Source organism: Haliaeetus leucocephalus, unplaced genomic scaffold (assembly GCF_000737465.1).
Source record: "Haliaeetus leucocephalus isolate CR32 unplaced genomic scaffold, Haliaeetus_leucocephalus-4.0 Scaffold1, whole genome shotgun sequence".
NCBI classification, from domain to species: domain Eukaryota; kingdom Metazoa; phylum Chordata; class Aves; order Accipitriformes; family Accipitridae; genus Haliaeetus; species Haliaeetus leucocephalus.
The window spans coordinates 3091593-3103233 of record NW_010972437.1 but is presented as its reverse complement, the minus strand read 5'-3'; the positions used below and the strand labels follow the sequence as shown (position 1 = coordinate 3103233).

At 39.3% G+C, this 11641-nt stretch overlaps 1 protein-coding gene across 1 annotated transcript in view; it reads left to right on the top strand.

Moving 5' to 3' along the window:
• Positions 1-550: 550 nt before the first annotated feature.
• ANKRD44 (ankyrin repeat domain 44) overlaps positions 551-11641 on the top strand; it is a 77243-nt gene continuing 66152 nt past the window's right edge. Inside the window, exons 1-2 of the mRNA XM_010564202.1 lie at positions 551-629; positions 9694-9772. Coding sequence (XP_010562504.1) covers positions 594-629; positions 9694-9772 — 115 coding nt within the window. The 5' untranslated portion in view covers positions 551-593. The remainder of the gene's footprint in view (positions 630-9693; positions 9773-11641) is intronic.

The window sequence follows — 11641 nt, the reverse complement described above, 5'->3', positions numbered from 1 at the left end:
TATGCATTCCAATTCATAATAGCATAATAACAGACGTGAAACAATAAGATAATTATTTAGCTTCTTGGGTGGTTAAAATTAACTGTGCTCATTGCATATTTATTCAGTAAAAAGATACAAGATGTTTAGTAATTGCCCAGAAATTCATTATCTGCATAATGTTCTGTTTCTAAATGTGTATTGCATGACCATTATTCTGTGCCAACAGCAAGCACGCAGCAGTATCTGATGTAATTAGTTTTCCCCTTACATGCCAAGGAGAACATCTGGGCTAATTGCCTGCTGTTGACAAAAGTTGCCATTCTAATGGGGGTCCCTGTTTGTGCACACACATGGTCATTATATGTACAAACATACTCATGATTTCAGTTTATCCTCAAGCAAACTGATAGTTCTTACTGATGAGATACGCTTGGTGATTTGTTACTGGGGTCATACAACGTCTGTGGGCAGCATTAGCAAATGTTAGCAGGAATAATAAGCTCTCCTTTTAAACAGAAAACAAACAAACCTGTAATGCTGCTGCTTCTGTTTTATTTTTTCAGCCACCACTGGTCCAAGCGATTTTCAGTGGCGATCCAGAAGAGATACGGATGTTGATCTACAAAACTGAGGATGTCAACGCCTTGGTATGTGACTTGGCATGTTATGTACCTGTGATACTTAAGCACTGTGCTTATGAACTGTTGCATTGACAGTATTAATCATGTCCTTAGTAATTAACACATAACAGAATGGAAATTATTTGGAAGTTAGAGATTTGGGGCTTCAGTGGAATCCTAATTAGTAGTCTGAAATACAATTATCTCCAGCAGGTGACTTTAAATTTTCTAAGTGTATGGTAATTATTCCAAATGTGCAGGTCAGTCAGGGACATTGTTTCCTCTCTTACTGAGAAAATGAATGAAAACAGCTGAAAGCTGCATATTTTTACTCTCTGTAGAGTTTCCTTTTATGAAGAGTCTTTGCAGATCAGGAGCTGTTATTCAGCATTTGACTGTACTTGAAATAAAACTTCGCTATAGGTCTCAGCAGTGAGAGTAAAGAAGCAGTATCTTGGCCACAATTTGCCCACAAAGGAATTACTGTTCTGCAGATTGGCTTATTCCAGCCAGAACAACGGTAAGCAATGTAAACAAGCAGTAGTTTAGTGTTTTGGCAGTGGAAAAAAAAAAAATCTCCATTTGAACTTGGCCTTTTTGCAGAAGTTAGGTTGTTCCCCCCCCCTTCGATTTTAACTTAAATCCGTACAGCTAGAAATGAACGCTGCCAGTCCTGACTACAATCTGCAGCCTCTGGAAGCGGTGAGAATATAAAGCAGAAGCAGAATGGTGATTTCCCAGTGTTTCCTGGACTTTTGAATCAACCTTCCTTTTCTTGTCTTTTTCTGACATAAAGTCATCAGTTTATTCATAGCTAACTCCAGCAGTTTGTCTGGTGTAGTCCTGGCACTGCAGCTTTTGCAGGCAGTGTCATCCAACCATCTGGTTCAGAGCTGCAGAAGGGAATTGGAGAAGTGATCCTACAGGTCTGGTTAACTGGGGCTCCACTCCATTTGCTGTCAAGTGGAAGCGAAGACTTGCTGCTGTTTTAAATGGGGAATCTGATCAAAGACGACCTTGAAGTTAGGCTTTCCCTATGATTATCAGTACCTGGTTGTTTTCTTGAAAAAAGTTCCTAAAAGTGCTTTCTTAAAGCATCATCTCCCTTGAGTTTCCTCCTTATTTGTTTTCCCTGCTTTCCCTTAAATAAAGGAAAAAACCCAAAAGCGACCAACCAAAACCAAAACCCCAACCTAGATTAACAAGGTAGTCCTAAAATTTCCTCTGTATTTCATGTTGGTTTTTCAAAATAGCATTTCATGTACAACATTATTGTAGGCTTCTCAAATGTTGTTGTACCCTTTGGCTGCAAGTGTGGTAGTCATGGTTGCTAGGGAGATGCTCTCAACTGTCAGGTGCGATATTAAATGAAGAATATGTATTTTGTAGATGAGTACCATAGTACTTACTAGAAAAAGTCATTGAACTTGAATAGTCTTGCCCAGAATCCTGTTTAAGATGCTAAAAGTCCATCCAAGAATGCTTTGCCTGAACAGCTGTTTTGTCAGGAGCAAAACCCAAAGCTATTCTTTGGAGTAATTAGAAGAATACTGGCCAACATGAATTCTGAAGATTGTGTTCTGGATGGTCATTGCAGATAAGTGTCAAATGCTTAAAATAAGAAAGATCAAAAGATAGCATTTTCCCCCCTTGTGCTGTGACCTGGCAATTTGCGCTGCGTGCTTATGTTTCTATTTTAAGGATGTTTTTAATTACTTCCATGTTAGTGTTTCTCTAGTGCTTGGTTGCTCACGTGAGAGGAAACTCTGACACTGTTTGGCAGTGGTTTGTCCTTTGTTGATCATTTTGGTTAGCTGTGTTAATATTGGACGAGTTCAAATATAGGTAGGACAGTGAAACAAAATAAAACTCTGTTTTTGCAGCAAGCTTTGGGGATTTCTGAAGTTTTAAAAATTGTTTTTTGGAATCTGCAGCAAGAGAGGTATTGAGAAAGAAGAAAAAAGCACTATGCAAAATTAGTGATATATATGCATACTTCCTAAGAGAAAATTAATCTCAGAGGAAAGAGTTTAGAGCAAATCAGAAGTTTAGTAGGTTACTTTTTTTTTTTGTCTGATAAAATAGTTAATATCTTTCCAAGCTGGGAAGTGTATGTTGATGGAAATGGCTACATTCTGGATGCTGCTATAATTGTGACTTCTATTTTGCAGCAAAGTGAAAGCTGTAACTGTTTGGCTTAGAAGGGTGGTTTTAGTTCATTCTGCCACTGTAATGGCCGCTTTGACCTCTCCAGTCCCTAGCTATGCTTTGGGGGAACATGGTGCTACTTCTGCACCCTGAGGGCATGGACAGCATTATGCTTGGCTGGTGGTGTGCGATTCCCTACCACTGAGTACTGAACATGTGCTATTTCCATGGGAAATGTGGTCTGCCTGTGGGCAATGTTCAGCAGCCTGTTTTCCCAGGGTGTTTGGGATATGGGTTTGGACCATCCAGACCACCACATTAGTTTCAGGCAGACATCCTCTACACTTGCTTCTTGGTACATTTAGAAATATCAGGGTGATCGTGCTATGTGTGTGTAGCACATAGCACATAGGGGATAATTTGGGGTGATTTTTTATTTTGAGAAGAGCATGATGGAATGGTGCAGAGCCTTGAGCTCATCTAGAGATTATTCTGGATCCGGTGGTTAGCTGGGATTCATAATAATATGCAGCTGTGTAATACCCTACATATGCAAAGTCCAGTTCTTGCATGCAATGTCATGATTTTCTACTAAGCCAAAAACCTTCCTGTAAAATTTCCATTTTCATCTCAGTCTTCTAGTTTAGTTTCTCTTAAAAATATTCAAAGTCAAACAAAAAGGGCAAAATAACCTTCCAGTATTCTTCCCTATAACTGACGAGATGCTTGCAAGCCAAATCGGACATTTCTTTCCCTCTGTTTTTCCTCTTTATTCCCCAATCTGGCTTTTTCTCTTGGATAAACCCCTAAAAAACAAAAGTTAATTCCCCAGAATGTCTTCTATTTCATTCATATTTTTGGGAAAATAAATAATATGCCCCCTCACCCCAGCAGTGAGACTGTTGAAGGCAACATCTGCTTTCCCATAACTTAGTTGCTCCTATTTCTGATGTTGGGGCATAAGTGCTGATACCGCCTTCTCCGCTTGATCCACGTAGCCTCTTTGCTCAACCCTCTGCCAACTGGAGAAGCTGCTCCTTCTCAGTGCTCATTGGTGTCAAGAGCTGCTTGTGCAAATGCTCCCCCACCCACTTCCACCAAAACGAGGTGGGTTAGGAGGAGGTAATGATTTAGCTGAATTTGGCTTGTTTTCATTAAAGCAGAGCTGCAGAGCCAGCCGATCTAGGTGAGCTGCAGTAACTCCTGATGGGCCAGGCAGGGGGTGGGTGGGAGCCATGTCGAGGTGTCGTAACCCGGGGCATCGCCTGCCTGTTCATCGCTGCGGAGCAGTTCTGCACGGGAAGGGGCAGTGGCACCAGCAGAGATTGCAAGGCCTTACAGGCAGCAGCATGTTTTCAGAGGGTGGTTTATTACGAGATAAGGAAGGCAAGAAGAAAGTTCTTATGGAGAGACATGGATGTATGCTGTTTATTACTTCTTTTTCTCGTTATCCTACTTTGTAAGGCATAGCTTTGCAAGACTGCCTTTGTTAGGAGGATTCAGGCTTTATCCAGGTCTTCATACACACACAAAAGTTATCTATATTTCTGTAATAGTGCCAAGCATGCTTTTTGAGGTGGTATGGGTGCTTGAGGTTACAAATGCGCACACTTTTAGGATTGTGAGTCTGAAAGGCTTTGCACACTTGGGGCAGCTAATGTGAAAAACAGCTTGCCGTTCAGTTTGGAGTGACATGTTTGACTTGGGACTGAGAGAGACCATAATGTGGTATTTCAGTCATCTTGGGAACCAGACCCTCGTCTGTGCTCTCATCCAAGGAATGAATGATGATTTTCTTTTTGGCACTATGGAGCCTCGCAGGAGAATAAAGCTATCCTGGAAGTAAACGCTCCTCTTCTACATGTAGTTCTGCTGTGCTGGAAAGTCTTTTGGAGGATTTATTCAGGAACCTTGGAAAGCTTCTGCTTTGACACAGTAGGACAGTTTGGTGCTAGGTAATAGGTGTGAGTGGGTATTTAGCCTCTAGTAGCGCTGTTTGATATGCTATTAATTTAAGTGGGAAGTGCTGGAGAATATTTTTTTTTTCTGCAGAAGGAAATCATGAACAATTCTCAGGAATGTAAGGAGACCGAATACTAAAATTGCGTTGATGTTTGTGATGCAAGGCAACCAGCATGACTTCTGTTTAGAATAAATGTTTTTTCTTTTTGAAAATAAATAGAATTTTTTATATTTTATAAAGAAGATGTTTGAACTGTGAAGAAGATTCTGCTGGATTTTACTGGGAGTCTGAAATATTGGGAGTTGCTTTGTACAGCGTGCTAGTATACTAGTGGGTACTAAGTTATATATATATCTATATATATCTCTCTATATATATCTGTGCTGGTGATTCATGTTATTGTTGCCCTCAAAATGTTTGAGTCAGTTAAGGATGTACAGGCCATTAAAAGCTCATGGCAGAGTTTGGCTGTAGCAGCTTTATTTTCTCCAAAGGCAGCAACTTCAGCCTGAAATACCTGAATTTTTTAAATCTGCTTTTCCCATCAACTCACAAGTGATGTATGCTCCCACGCCATCAACGCCCCCCAAATCAATATTGCATTTGTAAAAATGGAGGAGTTATTTAGCTTCTAAGCCTTACATTGGAAACTCACTGCTATAAACATTAAAATATTTCCTTTAATTAGGATAACAGTTTCTACAGTCTCAATCTAGGATTAGTAATTGATTTCCAAAGTTACCTTTTTCTAGCAGGAAAGCTGCTGTCTGCCTCGTGGAAGGAGATTGTTAGACGGGGGGGGGAAGATAATTTTTCTTGTCTCTAGAAGATCAAAGTATTTGCCTCTTCCTCCACCTCATGGGCACTTGGCAATTAAAGACTCCATCCAGAAATATCTTTGTTTCTGAGGCTAAACTGAAGACTGCAGGGATCAGAGGTGCTGGAACCAGGATCTGCATTTTCAGACGGTAATTTTTGTGCTTGGCAATAGCAGAAGAAAGCACCAGGCATAAGTTACACAGCTTGACTTTCACCTCCCAGCTGGTGCTCACAGTTAAGCATTTCGATTTGCTTTGTGAATTACAGGCTTTATTAAAAGAATCTGTGAGAGGGAGGAAATCCTGAAACGGCAAAGATTTTCTTTGTACAGCATCAGCTTTTGGCTCTGAATGGTTGTAAATAGCCCAAGAAGTAGCTGCTCATTTGCTTTTAGCCTCTTCAGTAGTTCCTAAGCAGTTCCCAATATTTAATTTTCCTGAAGTCAAGTTTTATCTGAATGTTTGGGTTTTTTAAGGGTACCAGCTGCTTTGTGCTATTTAAATAAAGTGTGCTCAGATGTAACAACAGTAAATGGAGTTGATGAGCAGGAGGTTTGTTTCTGTTATTGTTTTGGTTAGCCTTGTATCAATGGAAGTTGTAGCCATTCATGTGCCACTAATATAGTTTAGTTTATTCTGCCACCCAGGCAGATTGCTGGCTGCTTGAAGGCGGTGGGAATCCAAATGCTTCTTACTAATTAAACTTCATTAACTCAGTTTCTGTGGTGCTTCCTTCTGTGCTGAGCTATTCCTGTTGGCTGCTCAGGCAGTTTGGTGACATAAAGAGGATACAGGCATTTATTTCCTGTAGCAGTTGCACTTATATTTTAATAGTAGATAACTCTGTCCCAAACATCTTCTGATCTGAACAGCTGCAGCTGATAAAAAAACTCAAATCTGTTATCTCCTTTGAGATGTGGGCTGTGTTGAGGAGAGGCTGTTGGCCTTTTTCTTAATGTGCCTGAATATTTTACATATGCTGATATGATTCATCCAAGCCACCGTTCTGCTAATCTTTATGTACTCTGGGGCTCTGATCCAATAAAGTACTTACAGACTAGCCTAAGTTTAAGCCTGTGAAGGGCCTTATCAGTGTCACTGTGATCACTTGAACAGTTTAAGCATGTGTTGAGTGTTTTTCTTCTTGAGGCCTTCTGTTCTCGATTGCCTCTTTGTTAAATTCTTAATTTCCTTTATTTGTACTTAAAAAAATAGAATAATGTATGCCGATAATGTTAACGTGCAGCATCATCTTTTCTGTGAACTAATATAAGTCACTAGTACAGTTTTGGGGAGTGTTTATCTTGTCTCAGCATGATTTTCTAGCCATTGTTTAGCTTATCTACTGTCTCTTACAGACCTTTTGTTCCTTTGAGAATTGCACTTGAAGCAGGTCTGATTATTTGTCTTAATGCTATTTGTAATCCTGTTATTGTTTTCTTCCCCTCACCTCCTTTCCTTGCCTTGATAACGTATGTTCAGGTTTGGGATACTGCCAGACCTTTTCCTGAAGTGATGAATTTTCTTTTTATTCCTCTCTCTCTGTTTGTGGCCTTCAGTCTTTAGATCATTATTGATTTACTTATTTGTACTCCTTTTAATACCACCATGCCACAGGGACATCTGTAGCTGAATAGATGTTAGTGCATGGGCCAGATGCAAAGCCAGTGAGCTGTTTAAGTCTTGCTGAAGGGGTACACAGCTTTGAGGAGGACGTGAGGAGCGTGGCTGGACAGATAGGCAGATGCCCCTGTTCCTCTGTTTCTGTGTCAGCCTCGCACAGAGCATGAACAGGAACTTGAGGATGTTCCTCCATTGAGTTGCTCAACTGCATGCTCAGCTGCAGGCGGTGTGTGCGGACTTCTCCCCGCCAAACTCCCGAAAACGTTGCCTGTAGGACATTTTTGTGTGTTTTTAATTTTCTATACCACACATTGGGTTTTGTCATCTGCTAATTCATGTGAGGGTGAACTCTGATTTGTGCCTGCTTGTGATAAACGGAGAAATTTTAGGGTTTTTTCCTTTTGGAAAAATTAAGCTTAAATTTAGTTGCGTGACTAAACCCATCTTTCTCTGAAGACTTGATTCTCATTTAATTTGACAGGATTTTGCATTGATTTTAAAAAGTGAAAGCTGAGAATACTTAGAGAGTTATTCCTGTTACAGAAGGATGAAAATTCTACTTTTCTATTTCATGTCCTTTTCTCCCTCTATTAGTTTGGTATAAAATATTGCTTATAATCAATAAAGCACTGAATAGCCTTGGTTCCTTGATATAGAATATTGCTTGGTCTTGTATCGTTAGCATTCAACTTCAAAGTACTCTGTTCTGTTGCCAAACTTGGCTGTGTTACAAGAAACTGCCGCAAAATTTATCCCTGACAGGTACAATAGCTATTACAAATACTACATTGTGCTAAAGAGAGATTCATGCATTAAAATGAACATGCTAAAAAAATAAATAAAAATGATTCTATTTTTGTACAAATGTTTGATCAGTCTTAGCGTATTGTTTGCCATGGATAGCCTTGGGATAGGTAATATGAAGCAATACTTACGAAAGGTCTCGTATGCATTCATGTAGCCTGTAAAAGCTAGTCCATGGTGGGTTGTATCTTAGGAACTGAGCGTATGAGAGAATCCAGCTTGTGATTTCAGTTCCTGAGCAGACACTGCTGGATGGACACTGCTTAATATTGTTTTAATTTGCCTACCATGTGAGGAGGTGAAGTTCTGTACGATATCTTTCCTGCTGACCTGTGACAACCAGGGTGTCACATAATCTGTCTTTTGAGTGTTTTATATGCATGCCCAATATGTAAGATCTAAGTCCACTGCAGCAGAGTTTGAGGACTACATCCATAATATATGTTTGAAAAAACATACAAATATAAAGATTAAACATAACTTATTCTGGTGACCAGTGGCTCTGTGCCTTGCAGTGCTGAAAAACAATTTTCAGCATTCACATGACAAATGGTTTTGCTGCACTGATTTGTCCACATTTATAGCATACTTTGAAGACAGTCCAAAATAGCTTGCGGTTGATGATCTCTTGGGCGTGTTAAAAGTGACATTTTATTTGACAGGCTCAGAGATATGTTTCAGGGAGAGAGTGTTAATACTGGTAGGATTTCTGTGTTCGTATCATTTGCAGGAAGTGTTGAATCTGTTACCAGCTTACAGTATTTAATGCTGGTAGGTTGTAATTTGATAAGTTTGATTGATAAGTCTTTTAAAACTTCTTTTGTATTAGCAGTTAAGAAACCAAAATGAGATACATTTAGGACTGGAAACAGGGGTTGAATAGCAGGATAAGCAGTATTAACATTTCTTGTGATTTTTGTCGCCCATATTACAATGTTTAGCAGCTTCTTTTAAAGGCTTATGTTCTGGAATCATCTGAATAAAGCAATAAAAGAAAGGGGTTTTTTTAAACACTGTATGTTACACCCCTTGAAGTTAGAAAAGAAAGTCCTAAAGTGTGACTCCCTAAGGCTGAAAATTACAGAAATCAAATAAAAGTAGATGTGTTCCGGAAGTTGTGTATATGATTATTAGCAATTCTTCTAAGTTTAAAGACACAGACCTGATGGGTAATATTTTCTTTACTGGTGTTTAAAGGTTGATCAAGGTGTACAAGCCCATTTTGGGCTGCTGTAGACAGGCAGACTAAATGGTGTAGGAGAACCTTTGTAGACTAAGAGGACTGCATCTTGTCCTTGTGTGTGGTTCCAAACCATTCTCCAGAGACACCCTTCTGAAGAGTCTGGTGTTATATTGTTGATGCAAACTGCACTACAAAGTCTGATGTCCAGAAGCATCTGAATTACGTCGCTGCAACACTTAGAGTGGAAAATGTTTCCAAAAGAGACCCAAGGAAGACGTCTTTCCTCATTTTAGATTGGATTTGATTTGATCTACCTCTAAACAGGATATCAGAGTAAAGACAGTGTCTCTGCAAGGTCTGGTGGAACAAAGTGATAAAAAAGTTGAGGATTATTGGGAGGAAGTGTGTTGTTCAGACCTTTCACTGGTTGAGATTGCATTTCTAATTATAAACAGAAATACACACAGAAAAATAAGCACTATATACAAATCCATTACTCTTTAACACTAATGCTTACAGTTATTGACCAAGTTTAAATCTACGGTTTTGTAGGATGCTGAGAAACGAACTCCTCTTCACGTTGCATCATTCCTGGGGGATGCAGACATCATCGAGCTTCTCATTTTGTCAGGTAAGGTAGTGTCCCTCACTGTTATTAACTGGTAATTTAGCTAATTTTAAAGCTACAAGGAATACCCAGCAAAGCATATATGAGTAAGCTTTGAGCAGTGCCTATTTCTGAGTTTCACAGAGCTGGTTGCAGTTGTCGCAAGCTTAGAAAATATATTTAAATTTGGTGATACAGTTATAAAACATGCACTGTAACTGAGCTGAATTAATAAACAAAACAACTAGTTTTTGAAAACTTCTAAAGCATTCAAGCTGACAGTATTTGTGGATTCAGAAACTTACTGAAGTACATATTTGGAATGCAGGCTCACGTCCTGGAGTACAAGCCAAGAATTCCTGTTAAGCAAAAATTATTATGGAATAATAGCAAGAAAGTTATGAATGAGTTTAAATGAATTGTAAGTGGTATTTACATTAGAAACATGATACTAAGAGTTGGGAAGTTGATTTGGGGAATAGAAGCTGTGCAGTAAGATGTATCTAAACAAAAAAAATTTAAAAATATTTCCAAACTGTTGTAGTGACAAAAAACATGATCAAAATATGTCAGAGCAAAGCATAAAGCAGACATATCTCAAGAAGTACACATAATTCATGGCAAACTCCTGGATGTGCTTGCAGATTTCAAAGGCAGTGTTTTTCTAAACTGGAGAACTGTAAGGGTAAAGCATATGGGGGTTTAAGAATGTGGGATTGAAAGGAACCTTATGGTACAAACGTCTGCCCCCTGCAAGCAACCTTGCTATATGATTGGTTTCACAAATTATTAGACTGCTTCTTCAAAGGACTTGCATATTTTTTTTAGAAAGTTATTTCAGAACTATCAGTCCTGTGATTGCAAGGCACCTTCTAATTTCCAACCTTGAATCCTAGAATAATTCAGGCTGGAAGGGATTTCTAGAGGTTACCTGATCCAGCCCCCTGCTTAGAGTACCAGCCAATTTCAAAGTTAGATCAGGATGCTAATGGGCACATGCAGACCACACAAACATATTTATTTGGATTACCAGCCTAACCACACCTGGAGAAGGCAGAAAATGGGAATTCAGTTTGCTGTAGCTGTGAATTTCCTCTGTACATTTTGGGGGGCATTTTGAGTTGTCTTAATTGCTTAATGAGGGTAAGTAGTTGGACATACATCGTATCTTTCTGCTCTAACCCTGATGCCAGCAGAATGACTCAAATGAACATTCCTTGGCTGACAGGTTATGCTTGGGTGGGTTTTCAATATGCTAAATGCAAACATTAGTTTCTTCACTGGGAGGTAAGAGTTAATAAACTTAATCTGTGCATGTGTTCTTGCAGTGTGTGTTGTTTGTCACATACTGTCATTTCATTGTGGTCTGAGAAGATTGCAGGAGCAATGTCTTTCCAAGTTTTGCAAGTAACAGCACAGGCAATACCCACATAAAGAGAAAGGTGAAGCCATTCTGCCCATTTCTCCCCTGAATCCCAGTAGCATCAAAAAATGTCCTGGTGAATACTCTTGTTTTCTGTCATGCTCTTAATGAGGGAAGGAGACTTTCTAGTGTTCTTCTGGGACACTTAGTTCCAGCACCTCACTGCCAAAATGTCATCCATGGGCTATAGGGTTTGTCTGGTCAACAGCATAAAATGCAGGTGATATATCTTGGGGTTTTTTTATATATCCAAGTGAGCATGAAAAACTTAAAATGTGGGCTTTTAAAAATTGGACTTTGTGTCAGTGGGACTGCACTGGGGTTCAGTCTGTAGGAACTATGTGGATCTTTCCCAACTAGCTCAGCATGAATCAAAATTAATCTTTTATTGCATATTCTACGTGTTCATTGTCCTTTAATCTCTGAAGTATCATGACTCATGATGAGTATCAGTACTTGCATCCAAGAGC